Source organism: Coffea eugenioides, chromosome 2 (assembly GCF_003713205.1).
Source record: "Coffea eugenioides isolate CCC68of chromosome 2, Ceug_1.0, whole genome shotgun sequence".
NCBI classification, from domain to species: Eukaryota; Viridiplantae; Streptophyta; class Magnoliopsida; order Gentianales; family Rubiaceae; genus Coffea; species Coffea eugenioides.
Window position 1 is genome coordinate 19,289,567 of NC_040036.1, and position 27,898 is coordinate 19,317,464.

Genomic DNA, 27,898 nt, shown 5'->3' on the forward strand with positions numbered 1-27,898 from the left:
AATATGTTCCCCTGAGCTGACTGCACGCCTTCAGTTTTACTTTCAAATAAATTAAGCTACCCGACTGACTATGACATATGCTTTGTAGCATCTTTTTTCTGGTCAAAGAGGGCCCTAATCCGACTAGCAACGAAACTAGCATCCTTTTATTCGGCTGCCCATATAGGTACATACCATTAGACTAAAATTAGAGGCCCCAGCACAAAACTAAAGCCCCTAGAAAGCAGAAATGCAGGTAAGAAGAGAAGCCCAATATATACAAAAGTTAATTTAATAAACAAACAAGTGAAGGCAACAACACAACACAGCCTTGTAAATTCGAACCAATTGATTCCCAGTTTCTTAGGTTATGTTTGGATTGCATTTTTCTAGATTTTTTGTAGAAAAATTACTGTAACAATTTGATATATGTGAGATAAAAAAGTCATTGAAAAATATATTCACTAAAAATGTAACAATTTAATTGCTTTCCAAACAAGGCCTCACCACGTACGTGGTGAATGCAAAGTTTCTAGTAATACGGATGGATTAATTCATAAATAGGTTGTAATTCGCATACAAGCTTTCAATGATATTGCTTTCTCACATACTTCATTAAAATCATAAAATACCAGGTATATATCACAAAATTTTCTGGCTCCATTTTACAAAAGCGAATGAACAACAGGAGTAAAATGAGGACCTTATTTTTGCATCATTTTACGACACCACAACTCTTGACTGTACACCACGGGATGTGACACAGCCAGGCAATTACAGACCTCTGGAGCCAGGAACATCTATCCACTCCAACTGAAGCTCCACTTCACCCCGCTCAACATTTCGCAGTCTAAGAAACATATGTTGCTTAACTTTTCCATTTTCCCAAACAATACTGCTGTCTTCAGCAAGGCAATTTTGCCTACTTGGTTTTACATTGGTGATAACAGTTCCACTGGGGATGTTCTCTAACCGCATCCTTACAGCCTCAATGAACGGTCCAATGTCAAACTCTGCATCTCCCATTTTGTCATCAAGACTGAATGTATCCTTGTCAAAAACTTGCTGCATCGCACGCCATTAAGAGCGAGGCTTAGTATCTAAGCTCATTGAATTAGCTTCAACATGGTAAGAAAATTAAGCAAATAATGCATCAGCATGAATTTGAACCTTGACCACCTAGATGACAGGAACCCAATTATCTAATTGGAGCTATGCATACGGGGATAGAATCAATCAATGATCAATATGCCTTGATCCTTCACAGAACATAAATGTAGATTTTACTTTTCAGCCTTCGCAACAAGAAACTAAACTTTTCGACGACTGCAAACACTAATCCAACGTAAGTTATTTTCAAACAGAAGACTTTGTTCCTACTTGAGCATCAGTGGTGCAACAACTCTCCTCATACAATTCATTTTGTATTGCGAACGAACCTAATGTTTCTCAATTCCCTAAAAGGCAAAAAACTTTACAGTTCATAACTGCACCTTACTCAAAAAGCACCACTATAACATACTTATAAAAAAGTATGATACTTACTAGCTTGATTGGGATGCTTGGATCTGCAATTGATAGTGTAAGGTCTTCATTCCACTCAGGATTTACATTTTTCCTCACCACACGCGTCTTCAATTTCTGCTTCACATGTACAGTTCAGAAAAAATCAGTAGAAAGTTCGAACTACGTGTAAGTTGAAATAATAATCTATTATATAGACTGAAAGTCATATCCAGAAATTTAGTCCTCATATACAGCTGGTCTGCTTCCTTTTGTCAAGAAATTAAACACCCTCAGTGCTCAAGCAGGACCAGAAGTAGTTGTAACACCCCCACCCCCACCCCGCCGGGGGCAAAAAAAAAAAAAAACACAAAAAATGGCAGTCAACCTCTTGAATTTACAATTAATTTGTCACCTCCGTTACACTACAGACAAGCCCATTACAAGATTTCGACTTTTTCCTTCTCTTTTAGATATGATTTCGGCGTTTTGGCAACTCTAATTCCAACAACAGAGACGAATCGTACAACTAGCTGGCTAGGTAACTAACACCAATATTTGATGTTTGAACAACCGATCTTTCTGGGCCATTTTCCAATTGCTAAGAGTTAGGCAAGCATATACAAACCAGAAGTCAACACCCCCGGTGAACGTCTCTCAATTACGAGTGAGTTTATTAAGGAGTTGAAATATTGCTAAAATTTCAAAAGCTGAACCTCAAGAAGTACAGGGATTTTTTCATTTTAAAAATCGAATACAATGCTAATCTCACACTTGAAGGAAGTAATCGGAGAAGAGTTCGAGATATCCTAGGAATGATATGACTAGAAAACACTAGAAACATTGGAAAGCATGTTAAGCAAGGCAAAGTCAATGAAATATAAGTTGTAACGGAGAGATTAATAGTCAATACTACTGACCTGTTTGCCCATCCTGACGATAATATAAGGATCACTGCTTCTAACGTCTCTTATGGCAAGGTTAACACCTCGGATGACATGAATTCTCAAAAGTCCCAGTAAGTTCTCCATCTTTTCCGTTGCATAAGCCAGGAAACTACTACTAAAATGAATCAATAGGGGAAAAAGATTATCAGACTTGATTGATCGTGGAAGACAAGGGAAAATCGGGGTCAGCTTGAAATTGAAGGGAGAGAGAGAGAGAGAGAGTACTGAGAAAAAGAGAGATGGGATAATTGATTCGCAGGGCTAATGTGTTATCGAGAGGAACTTTAGTAGGCCGCAGGGACCAATACAAAATCAAGATCTTTTTATTTTTGTTAAGGTCTGAATATTCTGGTAACGGCATTTAATGAATAATTAATTGCTCTGTTTCAATGAGGAATGAGCATCACGCGCTCCATCGGATTAGACTCGTTCCTAGTCTCGCATTCATGACATCTTCGCACTATGGGCTGGACTTGGGGAAGCCAATTCTACAATGCACTGTAGCGTTGACTGGACACTGAACAGTGGGGTAGTAGAAAATTGAGGATCCAAAGAAAATTTTGCGTCGACTTTTGTTGCATGATTAATGTTGGGAGTAGTAATTGATGATATTTGTTGCCCCTCTTGACGTCCATTTTTCGGAAAAATTGTGTGAGAAATTGTCTTGGGTCAAATTACTTTCACGAGTCTGTCTATCTGTCCATTAGTCATTCATTAAAATTTAATTCAAGCAAAATTATAAAGTTGAGTAAAGAAAATTTATAAATGAAAAATAAAGTAATAATTAATTATTAGTATTTTTTAAAATAAAACATCATTAATATGTACATCCATAAAATAGGTTAACTGTGATTCTAGTATATCTTAATCATTGTTAGAAAATTTCTACTTTCATCTATATGGATCTTGTCTAGCCAAGGGTAAAAAAGGATCTATAAATGCTGGAATAGTATACAAATAATGATTATAAAATATAATAAGAAAAGTATTATTATTAACATGTATGGTGTTTATTCTTGGAAAGATGTGATGTATTTATGAATTACTAGGAGATGACATCAATAATATTTCTTGACTTGTTAATATTACTGAGTTAAATCGCGCTGTATGGGTAATTCTTTGAAAACCTGGTAAATTTAAAGATGAGTGCAAATTGAAATTTCTGAAATTGCAGATCAATTTGTCTTGCACCAATTTTATACATGGGATGATTAAATCAGATGTAGCTAAACCAATCGATAATGAAAATAGTTTGAGTGAGTTTTGCTCCGATTAATATTACAAATCAGAATCATAGATCTCTCTAGCAACGATTTTAAAAATCATTCACTAATGCGGTTCTCACATCAACAATATAACTCAAACACATGATTTTTGTTAAATAATTTATGTTGGGTTTCTGTATCGATTTTGGAGAGACAAAGACAACAGAAAAGAAGGGAGAAGAAAAACCGGCCGGCGGCGATCTCCGAGGTGCAAATAAGTTCTGGTAGGGGGCGGTCCTTTCAACCTTTGACCAGGCTTGAGAACGGTTGGCTGACCCCTCATCCCACTCTTGAGAGTCCTTAGTCAGGTTCCATTCTATGTTGCCCTCACCACATAATGCCTCGGGCATCTTTCCGGGATCTGGATTTATTTATTTTTTCTTTATTATTCCTTGCCTACTGTTGGCACGTGGCTTTTCTTGTTCACAGTTAGTTATTCTTCCTCTTCGGCTTGGATGATGGGTTTTCCTCCACCAAACAAATATCTGTCTAACTATAAAGCTACCTTGCAACTCGTTGACTGTTAATCTAACGAGTTTAAGCTTAATGCTTTCCAATAATAATACAGTTTTTTTTTTATTATTGAAAAGATAACCGAGTCAATTAGTGGGTTCCATCATAATAAGAGAGAGACTCTGTACTAATAATGTCAATAATAAATCCAATCATGTAACATAAATGAAAGAACATCAATTATTAATTTGCACCAATAGCAAAAATCAACCGGAATTTCCCCAAAGAAGTTGTACACGAAACATATTTTTATACAGTAATTTGTGATTAAATTACTACGTATTTCCAGTCTACTGTGCCGTTTCGTGACGTGGGCTCATAAGCTATGGTTTTGTTAGTTTCTGTACGAGAAGAAGCTAAACAATAGTTATCGTTAAAAAAAAAAAAGGGGTTGGCGAGCTTCGACAGAAGATTGGATCTCCTCAAGGCATAGTCAATTAATACCAGTAAAGAAATGTCTTTATGTAGTCAGTCAAGGGATAAATAAATGTGCGTCATTTTAGTAATTTAGTGGGAGAGAAGCTAAAACACCAGACGGCAACTTTTGAATAATCGTCGTATTCGGAAAAATACACTACTACTACAAAAAAAACAGTTAATAACAGGCCTATCTATGACGACGTTCTTTAACGTCCTCAGAGGGTCAGACAACTTTCTGGAATCGAAGAGGTGGCTGAGTTACACGTTTATAAAAGAAAAGAAACCAACAAAAAGAATGCACCCACCAATGAAATCCTCCTATCCTACTAGATTGAATAATGGAGTGTAAAAAAGAACCACTGTCTAGTGATACATTATTTTATTATTACCAGCTTACATCTCGTAAAGTGATCCAATATTAACAAAGCTAGACTCCAAAGCCATGGAAGAGAGAGTGAAAAAACCCACCTCTAAATCAAAGGTTTGTATAAGAGTTTCGCGTAGCGGCCATGAAACTATTTAGTTTACTAAAAAAAAAAAAAAATTAATAATCAAATGAATTCACTTATAAAAAAGCGACTAAAAATAACCATCTGTCTAAACGATATATGCACCATTGTGGAAGTCAAACTACAAAGCAAAGACTCTGAAGTTTTAAAACTTTAAACTGCGTCAATCTGTAAGGAGCATGTGTGTACACACTTCAACCGTCTAATTCCAATTGCTAGTAAATTGATTTTAAAATCCTGAGGGACCTAATTAGCTTCTGATATCAGGCGCGCACTCTAAAGAAATTCACTTAAAAACGACAACTAATTAGAGGCCTCTTTCAGTTCAGTTGATATTTGATGGAACGAGCCTTGAATAGGTTTGTATATACTACTCCATCCCTTTTTTTATAACTGACGTTTAAGATATTTGCTCTAGTGTACTTTTATCTGTCGTTTTATTATCCCCATACAATATTAATTATTTTTTCACAATTTTACCCATTTATCTCTCTTTTCCAATACAGGGTTCTTAATTACTACTCCTAGTAATTATTGCTTCTTTTTTTGTAACAACCCTAGTAATTGCATTGCTTTTGTCCTAGTAAAACAGCACCATTTAGTACTCTAGTGAGAGAAAATATGGGTGAATTGGACAATTAATGAGGGTACAAAAGGAAAGTAGTGTATAGATTTAAGCAATGAAAAACTTTTCTTAATTGGTGTGTAAAATCTTAAACGTCAGTTATAAAAAAAAAAGGGAGGGAGTATAAAATAAAAAGTTGACCATTCAGAAGTTGGTTTCCGATGACGTCATCCATTGACAAAAAGTTCCAGACTAGCGGATGATCTTGTCGACTTTCTGCTGGACCTTTTTTAAATGCAAGAATGACGGAGGAGTGATTATTTGATTTTGAAATTGAGCACTGAGTAAAGAAGAATTAAGAAGCAAGCAACTCTAGACGTTCATTCCGCCTACTTTGCAGGAAAATCTCCGTCCCCGCCCTTCATCTTCAATTCTTTGAATTTGTTTCAGGCAATCAATCAAGAATAAATATACTTCTGGGGTCCTCATTTTGATTTTTAAAAAAGGAGAACTACAGAACCCATTATTGACATGTATTGGACAATGACGTCAGTCCGGGTAGATGTTTACTGAAATAGCACTAGATGATGGTGGTGAGCTTAAGGCAAGGCGATGTTAGCTTGGTTTGTTTCACATTTGCTTTAGCATTAGTTATTGTTTGGATTGTATTTTTCTGGAATTTTTTTTTTTAGAAAAATCACTGTAGTAATTTGACATGTGTGAGATAAAAAGGCGATTGAAAAATTTGTTCATAAAAAATGTTGCAATTTTTCTTTGCTACAAACACACTTATAAAAGTTTTCCTGTTGCTCAAGGAAAAGGAAAAAAAAAAAAAAAAAGAGAATAACGTTTTAGTTGGAAGTTGATCCATGGTTGAATTTAGGGGTCAGCAAGGTTGATCTGAATGAGCACCGGAGTTTTCCACATAACTGTTTCCTACAGAATTTAACGGTGTCCTGACTTATGTATGGTTGATCAACTACATCTTAACTTCAAGTAAAGAAGACAAACTATAGGAAGTATTTATGACTTTTAGTGCTACACAGTCATATGTACATGTCCCTTATATTGGTTGAATTAGGGCTCGGCAAGATTGGTCTGAATGAGCACTGGAGTAATTTGACATATAACTAGACTGTTTATGGTTGTCCTGACTTATGGTTGATCTACCCAGAGTCCAACTTGTAATTTAATGGAAGTTTGGCACGACAGAGTCCAACAGATTTGGTTGAAAAATTCATGTTGATTCGGCAAACCAGCAGGTTACGTTGAAACAAGAAAACATGGACCGAACTTAATTGTGTTGTTAATTTCTTTGAAACAATTGTATATATTTTGAACTGGTACTTAATAAATAATTGTTCATTTGGCACTCATGTCATCACTATTGATACTGGGGAATGCTTACAAAACCTTCGATTATTGGGAGTGCAGCAACGTGAAAGAAAAGATTAATTTCACCAAAATGTGTATCTATTTAAATGCATGGGTCAGGCAAAATTGATTAACTATTTCTAGCCTAGTTAAAAAGTTTAAGGAGAGGATTTGAAGCCGGACGACTGATGATGCCACAAAACAAATTGACATACCCAGTTGGGTTGGACTCGTCGAACTCACCACCACCACCTTGAAACTGCCAAGTTGTTTAAAAGATCAGCCTGCGTCAAGCTGGGCTTCCTTTCAACAGCGCAAAGAAGCTGGGCTTCCAAGAAAGTGAAAACTACAAGCAAAAAAAAAAAAAAAATCCTAGCCCAGTTACTTTAACACGTGGCAATGAGCTGTCCAACCACGTATACAGGGATGATTGTGCCTAGTTCTGTGTGCGGCTTCGGTTTGATTATGGATTCCAGCTCTACTCGCTTGTCGTGTCGTATCCCAGCAAGTCATTTTAATTATGGGTTTTTCATTGATTGAAATCTTGAATTCTTTTTTTTTTTTTTGTCAAAAATTGAAATCTTGAATTCTCTCCATCTTCTTCTTGATAAATGGCCTGATTTACGGGTCTCTATCTGTCCTGCTAGTTTTCGACAAGGAGGCTTTTCTACTGCTAGTTTGATGGCGAACCCTGCTCATAGTTCGTCTCTGATTGCCTTCATTTGAGCGGATATTTAACTCCACAGCTGAAACACGTCTTTATCCGGTAAAACTTCTTATTCGCCTTGCACAAGATTGTTCCAGGTTGGTCATGTGATTGATTGTTTTAATGTCAAATTTTGTTGCTGACAAAGAAAATGCATGTGGGCTTGGTGTATTTTTGAGAAACCCGATATTAGCTGTGTAGAGTTGGGTAAAGTCTAATTCTGGATATTTTGCTCTGAAGCTGGGCAATTTTAGGTGCCGAGACTGTGGAGTAAGTAGTTATCTTGTTGTTTTTGCAATTCGTAACAACTCATTTTGCTGCTGCTGCTGCCAAGATAATACGTTGAACTCTGATTCTGATCACTACCCATAATCATTCCTGTTTTGCAGTTCAAAATCTTGAAGTATGGAATGCCAGATACTATTAAGTACTGGAGTGCGACCATTCTTAGCAAGGTGAATGCCAGATATATTTTGCTCAGCACCACAAATATGCTTATAAATTCTTCTACGTAGGCACCACCTTTTGTAACCTACCTCAAGCATTCATATTTAAATTTTTGTTGGAAGGTGTTTATATGAGGTCTACTCGCTTTTAGGACACATTTTAAACCGCATTAGCCTATTTGAGCCTGCCAAATCAGAGATTTAAGATGAGTATTGATAGAGTTCATGGTAATTTGGCCTAGATGGAACTCAAACAAAGGTCTCAAGAAGTTGGTGAGGCTGAATCAAGCTTCTATTCGGGAAAACGCAGCAAATAAAATATCCTGGAAATTACGTTGTACGCCAGCTAGTTTGGAAGAGGAATTTTCAGCATTGCAGTCACAGGAGTTTACAGAGGATGATGAGACTGACGTGGAAGACTTGTCTGATGAAGCTTCTTCAAAACCTTTGAGTAGTGAGGAGGTGAGCTTGATTTTAAATTGATTTTAAAAATCCTCCTGTGAATATAACCTGTCCTTTTCAGTCTCTCTTACATGCTTCGCCGTTATTCCATGAAAGACATGCTTGTAAAGTATGGCCTTGTAAATGCAAATTAATATTCGTTACTGAAAATTTCTCTTTATTATTTAAAAATACATAAAAGGTTTATTATTTAAACTCCTTAATAGTGCATTAAACTCCACTGGGCTCATCATTTGTTTATTGTCGGAATTACATCTCTAATTGATTTGGCTAGATTCTATCTATTTTTCGGCTACTTGTAAAAGAAGTTTTGACGTTATTATACAAGATATTTCCTTTTTTTTTCTCCTTCTATTTTTCCATTTGAATGATGTTAGTTGTGTAATCTTCATTCTCAAGTCAAGGCATTTTCTTCTTTGAAAGGTACTTGCTAATTTTTTTCTCAATTTATGTTTGAGCATCATACAAGCCACTTTATATGCAATTATGCCTCCGAAAGCAGTTGATTGGAAGTTAGAACTTCTTCTGACAGTGCTAAGGTTTATGTATTCCTGTATCAGTTGAAGGCATTGCTTCTTGATTCTGAAAGATCAAAGATCATCAAGAAACTTAGTGATGCTAATCAGTACAATCGAGTTCTGAAACGACAGGTTTGTTGTGTAGTCCCCATTTTTTTTTTTTTTTTTGAGTAGTCCGAATTGTTTTATCATGTAAAGGCATAGTTGCGTTAATGCTTGCAGTTGCAAAGCAAGGAGGATTCGTTGGTTAATTTTAAAAGTGAACTTGCTGTTCTGGAGCTGGAGATTCAGGTTTGCCTCTAGTATAACTGCTCTCCTAGTGTATCATATGACAATTCCAATTTTCTTAACAAGTAGTTCCCTTACACTAGGAGGAACCTTATTGGAGTTCTATGTTGCAAAGTGGTAATATATTCCAATAATCGTTAAAACATTCACAACTGGTATTCTGTTTATAACCCAATTTCCTCTCTAGAACATGACCATTTGGGAGCTAGTTACTTTTCTCAATTAGCTTGATATCAACCAAGAAATTGGATTCTGGTCTTCCTGGCTGCATAATTGGCATTCACCATACATCTCTATTGATTTGCAGGCATTGGTCAGTTTAGCTGAAGAAATTGCTAATTATGAAATTCCAGAAGGTTCGAGGAAGATACGTGGGAGGTACATTCAGTCTCACCTCCTTTCAAGGCTAGAAGGTATATCCCCATACTGTCTGAAACTAAATACTTTCTTTCTTGTGTGGAGCCTTCTAGTTTTTCGCGTCTGGTCTCGTAGTATTTGGTGGAGGTCATCAGGCCTGTGCTCAGGCTTAAATGGAACAAATATCAGGATCTTCTGAAGTACAAGATGTATCTTGAGTATTAAAAGGACTTGTGTTTATCAAGGGTGAAGGCTGAATGATGCCCCTTCACTCGAACCCAAACTTTTTGCGCATGAATCACTTGTGCTATCAATACTGAGATTTGTACAAGATGTGGCTTTAGCATGGAGGAAGCAAAATGGTGTCTAGATGCTTTAAGTTGTTTATTAAGCTGATTTCTGGCCTGTTAGAGTGGTTCACCTATTATGTAATACAATAGTATTCTGTGAGTCTGACAAAGCCTTGGCAAATCTTCCTTATTTGTACTTGAAAACTTTTTTCTTTTCTCTTTTTGGTGGCGCTGATGGATCTTTTCGCTGTTGCAAAAGCTGTACAAGAAAAATTGAGGGAACAGACAAAGGATGTGGATGCTGCTCAATCCAAAGAGGTTCCTTTATATTGGTATGGAGTGGCAGAGGTGAGTTAGCAAAAAACCGTGTTATTCTCTGATTGAATCATGACTTTTGCCAGTAAGGATTTTCGCTTATTTAGTTTCTCTTATGCTGTTTGGACTGTATAATCTGGCTACACACCTAATCATTGAGAGAACTTACCATAAATTTCATACCATCAAGAGGTTTCATGGACCTGCTAGTTGCAATTGTTTGTTTCTACATGTTTTCCTCTTTTGTGTAGAAAGACTAAACAGTTTATCTATTATATAACCAATTGCATGAAACACCATTCTGTCTGAATGTTGCCACAAACACTTTGTTGAAAAACTTCTGTCTTCTTTGCTTTTCCCTTCCAATTTTTTCTCGGTAGATAAATTGCATTGAAAAACTGTACGGTAAATTGAGAAAGAGGAATGGTTAGGTTAGTTCCTTTAAAGGAATACTATTATTGAAAACGTTCTGCCTTTTGTTGAGAATATTAGAAGAGATAATTGCTGAAAGCACAACTAGCCCCCAAACTCAACTCCCAACTGAAAGAACAATCTTAAAACCTCAACCTAAAACACAATTCCTTAATCTAAACCTTAAAAAACTTCAAATTCAAAATCCTCAACATCCAAAAAGCCAAAGCAGAGCCAGAAATATTGAGTGGTTATCCAGATACAGACACACATCTACAACCATGGGTTTTCTATGTATGTATGTATATGATATGGATGTATAATATATAAAGCTCACCAAATCTTGACTAGCCTTTGAGAAAAATAAAATAATGCGTGCGCTTGACTCCAGTGCATCATCGAGCTCAAACTTGAGTTTGAGCTTGAGAAACATCGAGCCAAGTTTAGTTCAAGTAGCTCACAAGCCGCTCAATTCATTTGCCCTACAATACTAAGCGCCCTTAATTAAGGTTTAGCTTGAGAAAGAAGATTTACGACTTTCTGAATAACTCAAAAATTGCAAGTTGAGTCGATTTTCGTGAATCTGCATTTAGGGTACTTTAGACATGCTGATATAAACTACTCCTGCATCATCAATTTATGGGTTTGAACTCTAATACACCATTGTAAATACCTTTTTCCAGTGTTTTGGGGGGAATTTTAGTAATGTCATTGAACAATTTTCCTCACGGGTATAAGGCCTCACTTGGCTTTGATTTGATATTACTTAAAAATGTAACGATCAAATGACCCACTAACATTTCATTTGTGTCAGAGTGTACAAGTAATGGGTTCCTTTGATGGATGGAGTCAAGGTGAGCACCTATCACCAGAGTACACTGGTTCTTACACGAAATTCTCCACGACATTGATGCTGAGACCTGGAAGGTATGCTCTCGTATGTTGCTTGCATTCTCGATCTTAATCCATGTTGTCCTCCTCTGATCCATCTCTTATATCATGAAGGTATGAAATTAAATTCTTGGTTGATGGAGAATGGAACTTGTCGCCAGAATTCCCTACTATTGGTGAAGGGTTGATGCAAAACAACTTGTTAATCGTGGAATAGCTTCAATTTGCCGACTTGGCCGTATTAGATGTGTTAAGTGCGAAACTCTTTTGCCTAGAAAATTGTAATCAAATGATCTTCTTAGAAATCTTACTCTATTTGCTTCACCAAACTGCGGATGCAAAATGCCTCTGGACTCCATTTGCTTGGTGTCATATGTTTCCTTTTGGCTTAGCTCAGGAAAAGAAGAATAATAATACTGGCAAACTAAGGAACAACGGCAAAAGAAAAATAGGAAGAAGGCCATTTTTAGAAAAATAACTCTGAAGTTGTTTTTCAGAACTGTGATTTCCCTATCTTGGGAATAGTAATAAAGACGACGCTATTTCTTTAATTTGTAGTATACATATCAATATTCTGGTCAATGACCGTCCAGTCCTGTATTCCCATTTTCCTTAACTGCCTGAGATTACTGTATTTGCCTTCGCATTTTTATTCGCTTCTCCATGTCTGCCCTATGTTTTCAGCTGCTCTAGGTAGATTAACTGAACTCCCCTGGGTAACTAACTAAACTTGAGGTAGAGGCTTTTGGCTTTGGCGTCCAAACAAACAAGTGTAATTATGTTGGTCAACTCAAGACGGTGTCAAGCTAGTAACTAATTTTACATGGGGAAGAACATCTTGCAATATAGAATTCTAGTTGATTAATGTTAGTTGCACAGTTAATAAGACCTTATCATCTCCTGCCCAGTTAAAAATCTTGTAAAGACGTTGGAAAAAAGTGGAGCAGCTGATTCTATGGATCCTACAGTTCTTGTATTTATTAAGACGATAACCATTATATGTGGAACAGATATAGTTAATTATATACTCTTTAAACTCATGAATTCAAGGGTTGATTGGCGCATTTAGGTTTATTTGAGTGGCTGTTTGACGTTCGCTTTTGGTGAAGCCAAGAGTTCACTGTCATTGTCTTCCGAACTGGTGCCCCATCAAGCTCCAAGGAGTATTTGGATGCGTATGTGCGAGGGCTTGCTCATACGTTGGTTCCTTCCATTTGAATTCCTTGGAAGCTTGTGGTAAACCCTTTTTTTGGGTTAACTTGATTGGATTGCATTCTTTTGGATTTTTTTTAGAAAAATTACTGTAACGATTTGATATATATGAGATAAAAAGGTAATTGAGAAATGTATTCACAGAAAACGTAAATTTTTATTTGAAAAATTGCTGTCTTGGGAAAATTGAATTTTGAAATTTTTGTAATTCCATCTTGGGAAGTCAGTGGAGCTTGTCACCTGCACCCAGCACGTTTCACCTCAAGTAAGGACTGGTTTACGACAGAGGGAGGATCTGTTACTTCGATTCGACTCATCATTTACGTTGGGAACAGGGTCCTCCGGGTGACCAATCATTAAATTCTCCGAATCTGATTCTTTTTTTTTTTGGTTCAATGAATTCTGTGGTTTATAAACGCACGCTCGTGAGTATTAACTTACCTAGCTTACATTTCAAGATTTTGTTCTCTATCAATGTACCCCCGAAGATACTGCGCACGTAAACCTTTGATTTGTGTGAACTATTTCTGGGGAAGTAGCATATGTTCTTACCCACTTCATCTGGTCATTATTGAGGCAATCTTTTCTCTCGACTGTTATTCCCTACTGGCTGTAGGCCATTTTTTCCCCCCGATTGTTATTGTAAATAGCTATACTGGCAACCGCTTTGGTTGGGTGTATTCTATTAACATGTATTCCAGAGATTTTGAGACGTCCACTGTGAGCTATAGTTTTTTTTTCCTTTTCACATATTTGATCGAATTGTCACCGGATCAAATGGGGTGCATAGGCACTGCAATCGGCGGTGAAATTTTTAGAAAATCTTGAATAATAATAATGGAGGTTAAGGACCTTAATATTTTGATCTACACTCGAAAAAAATTTTAAAATTCTATCCGGTAACCAACTACTCTATAGAATAGTTGGTTCCCTGTGAGCTATAGTCGGGTCTAACAGTGTTTGGATTGTAAATTATTTGAGATATTTTTACTGTAACACTTTTTGTGATGTGATGTATGTGAGATAAAAAGATAATTGAAAAGGTAAAAAGATGTATTGAAAATTGTAATGATGATGTAAGCAAATATATTTGACCAAATAAATTGTTGTCCAAACAAAGTTAATATTAGCATGTTTGCTTACGTTTTAGCTGAGGAAATTCTACACGAGGCAAACTGCAAATAGTACCTCGGAAGGTTGAGTGGTGGAGTCTTTGCTTTGGAAGAAGCATGTGTTAGAAAGTTTCAAGAGGGCAAACAACTTTTGCTTCATGGACTTTTACCAAACAGGAACTTGCACATGCTGACACGATGATTTGAACACTCGATTTGTGAACTGTGACATCGGTAGAACCCAAAAAAAACATTTTATTAGTATTATTATTAATTTCGTCCAATGAGTTAATGGTTAGCTGAGGCAACCAACATGAAGAACTGCCCCGGACGCTACAAACCATGAAGCCAACTGCATAAGGTCACCCCTGTACCTGAAAGTTACTAGTAATATATATATCGCTGCAGTCTAACAGTCCCTCCAACACCGCAGAAGAATCAACTCCATAACAAGAACAAACCCTTTCTCTCTCTCTCAAAACTTAGGAGTAAATTTTCCTCTTGATCATCTTTTGCTCCCCTGTTCTCTGCTTTGCATAACCACACTCAGAGTTTTGATGCTCTCCCTCTTTTCCTCTCTCCCATGTTCTGCGCATTCACACAAAGCGCGGCTCTCTTCCTCTTCCTGTTCTCTTCTCTTTTTCTCTCCTCTTTTCCCATTTCTTTTTCCATCCTTCCGGTCCAGCAAAGAAGCCTGGTATTATCGCTGCCTAGGACTTGATCCTTGAAGCTCTTATCCAACCCTCTTTCATTTATCTCGGTCGGTCAATAGATACATATTTGAGTTTGTTTATTCGAGACGGTTTTACACATTTCCAATGGGACAGATCAAACCATCTCCTGATTTTATGAGTGAAACAAACCACAAACCTATGGATGTCAGGGTGTTGAAGAAAAGTATATCTGACAAGATGTTGCTGCCAAAGCCCAAGAAAAAGAATGACGAGAAGAAGAATGGAAAGAATAATAGTAACAATAAGTTCTTGATTACAATAAACGTCCTTGGTAGCGCTGGACCCGTAAGGTTTGTGGTGAACGAGAATGACAGTGTCTCAGAAGTGATAGATGCAGCCCTAAAACTTTATGCCCGCCAGGATCGCCTTCCCGTTCTTGGTTCTGATGTCAACAGTTTCCTTCTCTATCCAGCCAATGCAGGATTGGACGGTAGGGATCTTGTCAATCCAGTTTTCAAGATTTTATGTTCAAATTCTTGTTTTGACCCTTGGTCCTTATTTGTAATACTGCTAAATTTTGGCATACTCTTTCTAGTATCTTCAAAAAAAAAAAAATTTTAATCAAGCTTTAGCAAATCGGCACTGAACTTAGTCCTCAACCTTCGAAGACAGACTAATGCACGTGCCAATTGTTGCAGCTCTCATCCTATCAGAGTCAATAGGATTGCAGGGAGTGAGGAACTTTGTCCTCTGCAAGAAGCAGAGGCGGCCACAGATGACAGAGGCAAGGTCGGAGATGATTTCTCGTAAGAGGAGTGGCAGTTGGGTGAAGGCGTGGTTTAACAAGTCCCTGAGCTCCAAGACGTTATCGCACTGATATTCATGCTTTCAGAATTGGAAATAAATGGGCATCCCCAAATACACTCGTTACAATGAACTGTGGTTGTGTGTTGACATTTCATAATGCCATGTATATGCTTGTGTTTCATGATCGCTTTCTTGTTGGGTTGTGTAGTTGTATACACACGTATGATCATGTGTGTTCTATTTCCAATTGCAGATTTTGTAAATCATCATAAAATATTTGCAAACAGAATTTGGCTGGCCCAATCACTTGAGGTCAGAAGTTTCATCAACCCGGCAGTCTTGCACACGCATCTGAATAATTTCATGAGGATTATCACTGACCAGATCTGCATTCTATTTTAATTAGCTTGTGATAGAGATCCAAATGCCACCATGTGTTGAATGTTGATGCTCTAGCTCCGCACAATTTCGAAGTCTTGCGAGTAGTGAGTAAACTAGAGACTAAAGGTGTCAAAATGGGTGACTTGAGCGGGTTTGAGTTGGTTAAAATAGATAATGAGTATAAGTGAGTCAACCCATTTATATTCATTTAATTAGATGAGTATAAATAGATAAGTCAAAAAATGAATTGGGTAACCCAATTACCCATTTATAAACCATTTATTTTAACTTTTTATAAACTCCCATCATTAGTTTTAAATATTTACTTATAATGCTTATTAAACTTAATTACCAATTTTTTTTCATCCATACTCTATTTCGCAAAATTATATATTATTTAATAATTAAACAATAAGAATATAAAATTTGAACTAAATACTATAATAGTTAATATAAAAATTTAATTCAAAAATTTTGAACCCCTAGAATTTTTTCATGTGTAAATTTAAAATTTCATTTTGAAGAGGTAGGAAAAGATTCTAAAACTTGTCATAAAGTGGTAATGCTGAAAAATGAGTAAGTTAACAAACTAAGAGAAAATAAAATGATAAGACAAAATAACAAATAATAATAATAATAATAAAACAAAAGTAGTTAACATCATGACAAAATGAAGAATTTGAAAAAAAAAAGGTGGGGGAAGAGAGGAGACTTGAGGGAAGACAATTTTAAATGAATTAATTGGATTTGATGGGTTAATTAGGTAATCCATTTATACCCATATGCAAAAATTTAAGATACCTATATCCATCTATTTATGCACGGGTACGGATAAATTCAGTTAAATGAATTTATTTGCTACCTATATTAGAGACTTTTGCAATGACTATGGAGCCAACTTAGGACTGCAAACGAACCGAGCAGCTCGAGTCAAGCTCGACTCGAGCTCGAGCTGGCTCGAGTCGAAATCAAGCGCAAAATATTAAGCTCGTATATATATATATATATATATATATATATATAAATTGAAGTATATATATTTTATTTTTTTATTTAAAGTATATATTTTTTTTTATTTTTTATTTTAATAGTAAAATTATATATATATCCTTAATATTTTATTATTTATTAAGAAAAAAATTATATTATTTATTTTTTAAAAAATAAAATAAATTATTTTTTATTTTTTTCGATCTTGAGCTCGAGTTTTAAATTGTCAGCTCGTCGATCTCGAGTTCGAGTTCAAGTTCAATAAAATTAAGTCAAGACTCGGTTTAAAAGTCAAAATTCGACTCGTCTCGACTCGTTTGCAACCTTGCCAACTAGACTCGTGTGGACTATTCTCGTTTGGCATTTTGGGCTAAAAAGAAACGGTTAATCACTCTTTGCCCCAAAAGGGTAGAGTAGTCACATTCTATCACACCCAACTTCTGTTGTATACACTTTATCCCCCACTACTTGACCAACGTTATAAAGCTTAACACCGTCACAAGAGGAAAAAAAAAAAAAGGGGGCTGAAAAGGCTTAAATAGCCATGAATTGTTAGTGAAGGGACAACTATACCCCTGTGTTGGGAGTAAGTGGGAAAGCCATGGCACGCACATGAACTAGAAGAGGCAAAAAAGAAAAAAAAAAAGAAGTTGTTATTGCTGAAGTGAAATTATATTCGTTACCAAACGTAAGACCAAAGCTATCATATTTTGTGCTAGGTTGATCTTATGTTATAATTGCAACTTACTTACTGAAGAGGTCGTTTTTGTCCTGCTGGAGTGGGTCACCCGAGCTGGAGAAGGCCTCTTATCCTGGGTGGTTAACTCAGATGAGGTCACCTGCTTGAATTGTAGGAGGGACTAGAGTCCCCGGTGTGACTCCGAAACTTAAGTCAATTCGGAATTAAAAAAGTAATAAGTATAGAGAAGACTAATATGCCTTTACCAGAATTTTGGTCGTCCCCTTTCTCAGTGGAGGCGTTGAGTATTTATAGGAGTCAGATAGGAGAGAGGGACTGCTTGCACAGGTCCCTAGAGATCCGGCAGGGTCAGTGTATCAAGGTGACTTAATGGACTCTGCGGAAAGGTGCGCCGGAACAGTTGTCAGGCGGCGCATGTCAGAGCAGCTTTATCAGAAGTGTCAGAGGTGTCAGAGGTGTCAGAGGCCAACTCCGGTTGCCAGGTCATTATACTTGACCTCGGCTTGCTGAGTGAGAGCCTTGGCCGAGGCAATAACTGGGCCGAAGTCAAGGCTCGATGGTGGGAGATCGAAGCAGTCGGAACGGCTCTAGCCGAGCTGGAAATACCCTCCTCACTAAGCCCCCCAGCCTTGGGAAGGGCGAGGTCGTAGTCACCCGAAGTCATCCCTTCCCGAGGCTGACGCGCGTGTGAAACACGGAACATGGCAAGGACACGTCACGACTGTGTGGATGTGACTGGGGGAAGATGAAACGGGGGCTGGTAGCTTTAACGTCGGATCAACACGATCGATTGTCAGGTGAACATCACCTTCATTAATGAGGGGAGAGAAAACTTCAGGGAATCCCAAAGATCGCGTCTCTTCGGTTCCCCCCCTGTTGCCTATAAATAGGAGTTTCTTTTCACCGTTCCATTCTTTACCAAAATTTGAAATCACCTCAGAGCTCTGTCCATTTGCTTTTTCACTTCGGCAATCTCTCCAACCTACATCTTCCTCAGCAACTTCTTCACTTCGCATCTTCTAAGTAAGTTCACTTCTTCTTTCTCTATTAATGGCTAGAACAGCTCGCACACACAAAGAGACGGTGAGGCCTGACTTCAGCGAGGCAGAGAGGCCCCGCCCTTCCGAGGAGAGAACTGCACCCGACGTCGAGGAAGGAGGTGCGGAGGCTTCTTACCGAGCCCGGGGAGAAGGTGCGGAGGCATCTCGCCGAGCTGAGTCTCCGGATGAACAGGCCGAAGAGATTGAGGTCGAGCCCGAGGTCTTGTACAATGATGACCTCGGGAATGAAGTTCCTAGGGATGAAGGTGTACAGGAGCCCTCCACTCCTCCAAACGTGGGCACGCTAAACTATGGCCAGATGCCGGCCTTCGCCAGTGCGGTGGATCAAGCTTCCATAGCCGAGGTGATCCGTAAGTATCCGTGGAGGAGAGAGTACAGTATTTACTTGCCGCGCCCACATCAATCCGCCGCCCTGCCTCCAAAGGGTAGGGTAGCTATCTACATAGAACAGCTGGAGGCCGGGTTCAGGGTGCCCACTACGAGGTTCCTTCGGGACTGCCTCAGGTACTGGGGGGTGAGGATTACTTAGCTCACCCCAAATGCAATTCGTATCCTCGTTGGCTTTCAGTTACTCTGCCGACATCAAGAAATAGAGCCGAACGTCAACCTCTTCCGCCGCTGTTATTCACTCAAGAACAGTGGGAGCGAGAAGGGGTGGCTCTACTTCGGGAACAAGGTTCCCAAGTTGGTATATGACTCCCCGAGCTCAATAAAGGAGTGGAAGAATAACTTCTTCTTCGTCCCGGCTGAGGACTTCCCCAGGGGATTCTGGTGGAGACCTCCCACTTCGGTCAAAGAGACCTCCCCGGGTAAATTGGAAGAACGCAACTTCCAAAAGTTGACGGGGTCGGGCCTGAAGATTAACTGTTGGGACTTTCCAGAAGTGGTGCTTGTGGACGGCGGCCTCAGCCGAGCATTGATCAGCTCGGATCACACCATCCTCATTTCTACTAGGCTAAAAATACCTTGTAATTTTCCATTCCCCTCCTTTGTTTATTCTTCTTGAATTCTAACTGACTTTATTTCATTCTTTGCAGTGGTGAAGGTTTCCTACCTGATTACCTCGGGAGAGGTCGAGGTGGCGAAGAGGCCAGCAAAAAAGCGCAAGGACGCTGGTGAGTCCTCTTCCAGGCCGGTCAAGAAAAGACCCACACGCGGCAAGCGCAGTCAACATCGCAAAAGCCTGACCGATAAAGGAGCGAGTCATAGGGGCGAAGGGGGGTCGCACACCTCGGGCACGCCGGGGAGGTCCAGGGCTTCATCTATCTCGGTGGGAGTTCCATCCCATGGAGTAACCATGGCCTCTCAACCTCGGGGCCGAGGTCGAGGTGCGACCGTGGTCCAGGGTGACTCCATCTCGGGGAACTCGTTGTTCAACCTCCACCACGTGCCCTCTCTTGCAGCTGGGGAGGACAAAAGGCACTCCGGGGCACAATTTTGCCCGGAGTGGGATGTCAACGTCAATGACCGCTGCAAGGACCCCCGAGTTGCACACGAGCTCCTGGCGAATTCGATTCTGCCAAGGGACAATACTTACACCAGGAAGCTCAATCCAGCCGAGCTGATGCAGGGCGCCGCGGTTTCCTGGGCCTCCACCACGGCGTTCTTTGCAGAGATGCATCAGCGCTTCGGGGACTTTATAGAAACTTACGAGTCACCAGCCGAGTTCCAGAAGAGGATCACCGATCTGGAAGAGAAGCTAAAGGCCACCGAGCTGGAACGGGACAAGGCCACAGCGGCGAAGAAGAAGTTCGAGGTCGCCAATAACTCCCTCTTGACTGCCCTTGATGAGGAGAAGAACAGGAGGGTTCAGGAGGAAAAATCAAACAAGGAGGCGATCGACCAAGCCGGGGTTACTGCCGTGGTGGCCTTCCGGAAGTCAGAATCATTCACTCACGAACTCGGCGAGCTCACTAGGCCAAGGTTCATGTTCGGCTATACCTCGGCCATTAAAGAGGCAGCGCCCTTCCTTACTTCTGAACAGTTGGAGTCCCTTCAAGATGCTCAACATTACAATGAGGACGCCAAGGAACTGTACGACCGTATGGCTGAGGGCATCCAACAGGGGAAAGACTTAGCCGAGATCCGTGCTGAGTTCAACAAATGGCTCCAAGAGTTTGATTTAGATGATGAGGGCAGTGAGGGGAACCAGGCCGGCGGAGGAGATGGACAGCAGGGAACCGAAGCAGGGGGTGAGACTATGGGGGACCAGAACCCCGGAGGAGGAGATGCTTAGAAGCATCTATTTTTGCAATAGATGGGCCGAGGTCGTAGATAACCTCGGCCACTAGCTCTTGTAATTGGGAGCCATGACCTCGGCTTCATGCTTTTTCGAACTTCAATAAAGTTGGTCTTTTTTAGTCTTACATATTTTTGCCTTCTTTTTAATTGAGTTCAATTTTCTTTTCTCCTTTTGTCACTACTGCTTTGTCCCCTTATTTGTCACTTACGATAAAATGAGAATAAGTAAGAAATAACTCAAAGGAAGATTTAAGAGTACGTACCCCTTAAGGGTAATACAACTTAAGATTCTCAGCATGCCAGGTTCGGGGCACCCGCGAACCATCCCGGTAAGCTAATTTACAATATCCATTTTGGCTGGACTCAACGACACGGTAGGGTCCTTCCCACTTTGGGTTGAGTTTTCCCTGAGGCTCAGCTCGGCTAACCGAGTTCTTCCGGAGCACAAGGTCTCCCGGATTGAATCTTAAACGTTTGACCCGAGCATTGTAATAGCCAGCTAGGATATTTTTGTAAATAGCAAATATCACGCTTCTCTTCGGCGAGGTCGAGGTCAACTCGCCGCTCTTCCTCGTTAACTTCGGCAACGTACGCGGCCATTCGCGGGCTGGGGGTGATGAACTCGGCTGGAACGACAGCCTCGGATCCATAAGTTAGAGAGAATGGAGTTTCTTGAGTTGCTGACCTCGGCGTAGTTCGGTAGGACCACAGTACGCTGGGGAGCTCTTCCATCCATGACGATCCAGCCCGGTGAAGTCTGGTCTTGAGACCATGGAGAAGAGTTCGGTTGAAGTTTTCAGCTTGGCCATTTGCTTGAGGGTGTCCAACCGAAGTGAAATGTTGCTTAATTCCCAAGTTCTCGCACCACGCTTTGAAGGGATTATCAGCGAACTGCTTTCCATTATCCGAGATCACAACTCGAGGTAGTCCGAAGCGACAGACCACGTTTTTCCAGAAAAATTTTTGAACAGCCGTTCCAGTGATGCTTCTCAATGGCTCCGCTTCGACCCATTTGGTGAAGTAGTCCACAGCCACCACCACATAGGCATAACCACCTGGAGCCCTTGGAAATGGGCCGATTATGTCGGTTCCCCATTGCTCGAAGAGCCATGGCGAGGTGATGGGAATCATAAGATTGGTTGGTTGGTGGTGCTCAGGGGCATGATGCTGACAAAAAGGGTAGCAAAGAACCATGACCTGGGCATCTACCCTCATGGTGGGCCAGAAGTACCCGAGCAGCAAGGTCTTTTTCACGAGCATCCGGAAGCCGACGTGGGAACCACAGAGTCCCTCATGAATGTCCTGAAGAATTCGGTCGCCTTCTTCCGGGGTGATACATCGTAGCCATGGGCCGAGGTAGGACCTCTTGTATAGGAAGCCTTGTCGAAGGGCGTACCGAGCTGCTTTACGTTGGAGTTTCCGTGACTCAACTCGGTCGTCCGGGAGTTCACCTCGGTTAAGGAATCGGACTAATGGTCCCATCCAGGTATCCCCAGGGTAGATGGGGTACACCTCTTCTCCTTGGTACCCCGGTTCGGCTAAGACTTCTACGAGGACCGTCTTGTTCAGGTCAGAAAAAGAGGTAGAAGCGAGCCGGGAGAGAGCATCAGCTCTCCTATTTTGTGACCGCGGTATCCTCTGGATTTCGAAAGACTCGAAGTGTGCGACTAGCTGGAGGACCTTGGAGAGGTATCGATGCATCACATCTTCCCGGGCCTCGTATTCGCCTAGTATTTGGCACATGACGAGTTGAGAGTCGCTATAGACCATGATATGCGCGGCCCCGAGCTGACGAGCTAACTGCAGGCCGGCGATGACTGCTTCGTATTCGGCTTCATTGTTGGAAGCAGCGAAGTCAAATCTCAGGGCATATGAGCAAGTTTCTCCTTGGGGATCTTCGAGGAGCAAGCCGGCTCCACTACCCTCACTATTGGATGAGCCGTCCACATGCAAGGTCTAACGTTGGGGCTCGGTGATGGACGAAGTGACAGCCTGGGTAGTAGCATGGGTGGCCTCATTTACTTCCTCAAAGGTGAGCTCGGCAAGAAAGTCTGCGAGAGCCTGGGCTTTGATTGCCATGCGGGGCTCATAAGATAAGTCGTATTCTCCCAACTCAATGGCCCACTTGGTGAGGCGTCCAGAGGCCTCCGGTCGCGATAGGACCTGTTGAAGTGGTTGGTCTGTCCTCAGGCAGACGTGGTGAGCCAAGAAGTAGGGCTTGAGCCTACGTGCGGCATGGATTAAGGCCAGCACGAGCTTCTCCGCCTGAGTGTACCTGGTCTCCGGACCTCGGAGGACTCGACTGACGTAATAAACAGGTGTTTGGACACCCTCCTCTCTGATGAGCACGGCACTGACAGCTTCGGCTGCAGCAGATAGGTACAAGAATAACCTGTCCCCCGGGCGAGGTGAAGTGAGTGTTGGGAGGTGGTTGAGGTAGTCCTTTAGTTGCTCAAACGCCTGTTGGCACTCTTCCGTCCAGGTGAATTTGTCAGCTTTCTTGAGGACTTTGAAGAATGGTAGTGCCTTGGAGGCTGACTGCGATAAGAACCGGTTCAGGGCGGCCAGCCGCCCTGTCAGTCTCTGGACGTCACGGACGCACCTTGGTGGGGACATTTCTTGGATGGCCTTCACCTTGTCCGGATTTGCTTCAATACCCCGCCTAGAGACGAGGTTGCCCAGGAACTTTCCCGAAGTGACCCCGAGAACACATTTCTTGGGGTTCAGCATCATTCGTGTCTCCCGAAGGACTTCCAGGACTTCTTTCAGGTCGGCAAGGAATGTGGAGGTTGTCTGGCTCTTCAAGAGGACATAATCTACGTAGGCCTCGACAGTCCGGCCGATTTGGGATTTAAAGACTTGGTTAACCAAGCGTTGATACGTGGCCCCGGCGTTCTTTAGTCCGAAAGGCATGGTGGTGTAACAATATGTGCCTTTGTCAGTATAGAAGGCGGTCTTTTCCTGATCCCCTGAGCTCATCCCGATCTGGTGGTACCCTTTAAAAGCGTCAAAAAAGCAGAGGACTTCATATCCCATTGCTGAGTCCACCAAGGTGTCGACCTTAGGCAATGGGTAGCAATCCTTGGGGCAAGCCTTGTTAAGGTCGGTGAAGTCGACGCACATTCTCCAGGCCCCGGTGTCCTTCATCACCATGACCGGGTTGGACAACCAGGTCGGATATTGGACCTCCCGGATGATCTTTGCAGGGAGGAGCTTATCCACTTCTTCGCCCACAGCTCGGCTACGCTCAGGGCCGAGGTGCCTTCGTTTTTGTTTGACCGGGCGGACTTGGGGGTCAACATTCAGCTCATGTATCATGAGGTGATGCGGAACTCCTTGAACCTCCTCCGCGGCCCACGCGAAGACGTCCCGGTACTTTCTGAGGAGGTCTACCATGCCTCTTTTAACAGGATCGGGCAGTCGGGTACCAACGCGAACTGTCTGATCAGGCTTGGTGGGGTCCAGAGGGAGTTCTTCCACCTCATCCCCCGTCTCCAGCCTTGGGATCTTCTCAGCTCGCTGAGGATCAATGCTATCTATCGAGAGGAAATTTGACCTCTTCTCGGGCCTTGCTCCGGAGATTGATGGAGAGGCTGCTTGTAAGGTGGCGAGATAACACTCTCGGGCAGCGCAGACGTCGCTGCTGACCTCGGCCACCCCAGCAGGAGTGGGAAATTTGAAGCTTAAATGGTAAGTGGAGTACACGGCCCGTAGGGCATTAAGTGTAGGTCGACCTAGGAGTAGGTTGTATGGCGAATCAGCCTTAACCACTACGAAGTTGACGGGGATGGTTCTGCAGCGGGGGTGATGTCCCACAATTACCGTCAGAGCCACCATCCCTTCGGGGTGCACAATGTGTCCCCCGAAGCCCACAAGAGTAGTTCTTACCGGGGTCATGCACTCTCTGGCCAGCTTGAGGCTCTCGAAGGTACGGAGATACATGACATCCACCGAACTCCCCGGATCAATGTAGACCTTTTTCACAATATAGTTGTTGGTGAGAACTTCGATCACCAAGGCTTCATGATTGCTGGAGGCAGCTGGGACGGGGTCACTGGGCCCGTAAGTGATCACCTCGGACAGGCGAGAATTTAGCTCGGCCTGATCCGGGTTGGCTTGTCTGTAGGTCCTCTTCCGGGAGTTCTGGCTATCTCCTCCCGTCGGACCGCCGGCAATGGTGTTAATGACTCCAACAATATTTGGCCCATATCCCAATCTTTGACCTGAGGATCCGTCTCCGGGTGGCCTTTTCGGCTCCCTAGGATCCTCGGGAGGTCGGCAACTGCTTCTTGACGTCCGCCTCTCATCACGGCGTTGGTCACCCCGCTTATCACGTCGATTCTCATCACGCGAATGACCTCCACTTCGGCGGATGAACTGCTTGAGGTGGCCTTGTCGGATGAGGTTCTCAATCTCCTTTTTGAGATCGTTGCAGTCCTCTGTTTCATGTCCGATGTCCCGGTGATACAGACAGTAGAGATTCGAGTTCCTCTTGTCTTTGCTGCCCCACATCTTGGGAGGGGCCTTTCCGAGGTTGTTTTGTTCCATTACAGACAGCACGCGGGATCGGGAGGTGTTAAGGGGAGTCAGTTCGGACTCTGGGATGAGCGACTTCCCCTTAGAGATCCTGTCGAACACACTACGACGATCTCGGCCGGGACTCTGGAAGCCGCTTCCGGTCCCAGCTTCACCTCAGCGAAGCTCCTTCCCTTTTCGGGGGTCGGCCCTCTGGCGAGCAGCTTGGACTTCTTTCTTCATGCGATTGAGGTCCTCGGCCTGTATGCCCTTCTCGACCTTCAACCACAGTTCGTGGAGTGTGCGGGGATACTTCTTGTGGATCCCCTTGTTGAACACTCCAGATACAAGCCCATGAGTGAATGCAGCAATAGTGACTTGCTCATTGGAGTTAGGTATTTGTACGCTTTCCTCATGGAACCTTTGGACGTACGACCGAAGTGACTCCCCCGGGTTCTGCTGCATATTCAGCAGGTAAGCCGAGGTCCTGGTCGTAGGTCGGGAGGAGATGAATCGATGGAGGAATCTTTCCACCAGTTCCCCAGGGTGGAGATGCTCCTAGGTTCTAATCCCCAGAACCATTTTCGAGCAGTGCCCTGGAGGAACACTGGAAAAGCTCGGCATATGACTGGGTCAGGGATGCAGTATAAACGGAAAGCCGAGATGAAGGCGTGGATGTGATCCTTGGGATCACCTCGGCCGTCATAAGATGGTAATAGAGGGAAGCTTGAAGTTTGGAGGAAGCCTTTCCTCGTTAATGTCATCAGTGAAGGGCGGGGCCCTCATATAATTCACCCCGGGTATTCCCAGGGGCCGAGGTTCCTCCTCAGGTCGTCGCCCTAGGAGTCCCCGGGAAAATGCCTTGGTCATGGAAGCTACCTTAGAAGTGGCCTTAGAAAATGCCCGCTTTGAGGCACTTCGGCTTAGGCGCCTTCCATCAGATTCTTCGTCAGATGAACCTTCGGGAGACCCATCCGATTTTCTTTTAGAGGACTCAGCCTTCTGCTTGCCTTGCCTCTTTAAATATCTCCCCAACTCCTCAAAGATGTTGGGGTTCTCGGTTACAAACTCGGCCATACGTGTTATGGCCTCTTCGTTTGCGGGCTGAGTCCTTGGGGGCTCCTGTCCTTCTGAAATATCTTCCGGTTGGGCTGCATTGCTTTGCTCAGCACCAATGGTGAGAGCCTTCCTGCTCTTAGAACGCGTAGGCTTCATATTTTGGTATTCTCGCGCTTCCCACAGACGGCGCCAATTGAAGAGGTCATTTTTGTCCCGCTGGAGTGGGTCACCCGAGCTGGAGAAGGCCTCTTATCCTGGGTGGTTATCTCAGACGAGGTCACCTGCTTAGATTGTAGGAGGGACTAGAGTCCCCGGTGTAACTCCGAAGCTTAAGTTAGTTCGGGAATAAAAGAGTAATGAGTAGAGAAGACTAATATGCCTTTACCAGAATTTTTGTCCTCCTCTTCTTCAGTGGAGGTGTTGAGTATTTATAGGAGTCAGATAGGAGAGAGGGACTGCTTGCACAGGTCCCTAGAGATCTGGCAGGGCCAGTGTATCGAGGTGACATAATGGACTCTGCGGAAAGGTGCGCCGGAACAGTTGTGTCAGGCGGCGCATGTCAGAGCAGCTTTAACAGAAGTGTCAGACGTGTCAGACGTGTCAGGGGTCGACTCCGGTTGCCAGGTCATTATACTTGACCTCGGCTTTCTAAGTGAAGGCCTTGGCCGAAGCAATAACTGGGCCGAAGTCAAGGCTCGATGGTGGGAGGCCGAAGCAGTCGGAACAGCTCTAGCCGAGCTGGAAATACCCTCCTCAGTTGCCAAAATTAGAAAAAAGAAGAAGAAGAAGCAGAAGAAGAAGAATATATGGAGGTTGTTAAAATTCAGTGGGCACTGAATCTAACATTCACTTGCCAGAATTATTTAGCTTTTGTTTCCTAACAGATAGAATTCATTCTTTTCATATTTGTTTTCCCCACATACTACTCCCTACTTGGTGGTCCATATTATGACCAACGAAGGTGAGAAGAAAACAAGTCCGAATTTTCTTTGACGGCGTGACCCTTCACCAATAGGGCTTGCTGGTAGGGTTGGAGAGGAAATACTTGTAGTATCAATTAGTGTAATTTGCAAGGATAGCTTCATTTGAAGTTTGTAGCCTCAAACAAATCTTACATGTCAACAATAAGCATCGTAAAATCTGCAATACATATTTGGTAAATCAAATACTAAACGAAAACTCAAAACAACCATCAAGCAGAGAATATATATTAGTCCACCAAAATAACCATCAATCACTTTTTCGTGATCATATTTTTCAATCACCTTTTTTATTTTATATACGTTAAATCGTTGTTGTAGTATATTTTTCTATAGAAACTTCAGAAAATGACAATCCAAAAGCAACCTAAGTAACAATTTACCAATTATAACTAAATCTATAAATT

At 42.0% G+C, this 27,898-nt stretch overlaps 3 protein-coding genes across 7 annotated transcripts; 2 read left to right on the forward strand and 1 right to left on the reverse strand.

Moving 5' to 3' along the window:
* Positions 1-574: 574 nt before the first annotated feature.
* On the reverse strand, positions 575-2,703 carry LOC113762276 (protein C2-DOMAIN ABA-RELATED 2-like). The gene is made up of 3 exons (XM_027305657.1): positions 2,403-2,703; positions 1,525-1,620; positions 575-1,044 (listed from the first exon to the last, which is right to left on the reverse strand). The coding sequence occupies exons 1-3, from the start codon at positions 2,511-2,513 to the stop codon at positions 754-756; spliced, it is 498 nt and encodes a 165-aa protein (XP_027161458.1). The 5' UTR covers positions 2,514-2,703; the 3' UTR covers positions 575-753.
* Positions 2,704-7,649: 4,946 nt separating this feature from the next.
* LOC113761354 (protein PTST, chloroplastic) lies at positions 7,650-12,321 on the forward strand. 5 transcript variants are annotated; one of them, XM_027304310.1, is made up of 10 exons: positions 7,650-7,879; positions 8,022-8,051; positions 8,171-8,236; positions 8,470-8,689; positions 9,250-9,339; positions 9,430-9,498; positions 9,803-9,908; positions 10,402-10,490; positions 11,683-11,795; positions 11,874-12,321. In XM_027304310.1, exons 3-10 carry the CDS (start codon positions 8,187-8,189, stop codon positions 11,974-11,976), a joined length of 840 nt encoding a protein of 279 aa, XP_027160111.1. In that variant the 5' UTR covers positions 7,650-7,879; positions 8,022-8,051; positions 8,171-8,186; the 3' UTR covers positions 11,977-12,321. The 5 variants fall into 5 exon arrangements, with proteins under 5 accessions (XP_027160111.1, XP_027160108.1, XP_027160110.1 ...); XM_027304307.1 differs by having other exon boundaries at positions 7,650-7,841; positions 7,930-8,051; XM_027304309.1 differs by having other exon boundaries at positions 7,650-7,841; positions 7,961-8,051.
* Positions 12,322-14,528: 2,207 nt separating this feature from the next.
* On the forward strand, positions 14,529-15,860 carry LOC113761356. The gene is made up of 2 exons (XM_027304312.1): positions 14,529-15,247; positions 15,456-15,860. The coding sequence occupies exons 1-2, from the start codon at positions 14,902-14,904 to the stop codon at positions 15,632-15,634; spliced, it is 525 nt and encodes a 174-aa protein (XP_027160113.1). The 5' UTR covers positions 14,529-14,901; the 3' UTR covers positions 15,635-15,860.
* Positions 15,861-27,898: the final 12,038 nt, after the last annotated feature.

Bases quoted from the DNA above. Each gene is read 5' to 3' on its own strand.
- LOC113762276 (XM_027305657.1), bottom strand. From the start codon at position 2,513: ATGGAGAACTTACTGGGACTTTTGAGAATTCATGTCATCCGAGGTGTT. The intron at 1,621-2,402 runs GTCAGTAGTATT...CATGTGAAGCAG, and splicing joins TCGTCAGGATGGGCAAACAG to AAATTGAAGACGCGTGTGGT. The intron at 1,045-1,524 runs GTAAGTATCATA...CGTGCGATGCAG, and splicing joins CAAGCATCCCAATCAAGCTA to CAAGTTTTTGACAAGGATAC.
- LOC113761354 (XM_027304310.1), top strand. From the start codon at position 8,187: ATGGAATGCCAGATACTATTAAGTACTGGAGTGCGACCATTCTTAGCA. The intron at 8,690-9,249 runs GTGAGCTTGATT...TTCCTGTATCAG, and splicing joins AACCTTTGAGTAGTGAGGAG to TTGAAGGCATTGCTTCTTGA. The intron at 9,340-9,429 runs GTTTGTTGTGTA...TAATGCTTGCAG, and splicing joins ATCGAGTTCTGAAACGACAG to TTGCAAAGCAAGGAGGATTC.
- LOC113761356 (XM_027304312.1), top strand. From the start codon at position 14,902: ATGGGACAGATCAAACCATCTCCTGATTTTATGAGTGAAACAAACCAC. The intron at 15,248-15,455 runs GTAGGGATCTTG...CAATTGTTGCAG, and splicing joins AGCCAATGCAGGATTGGACG to CTCTCATCCTATCAGAGTCA.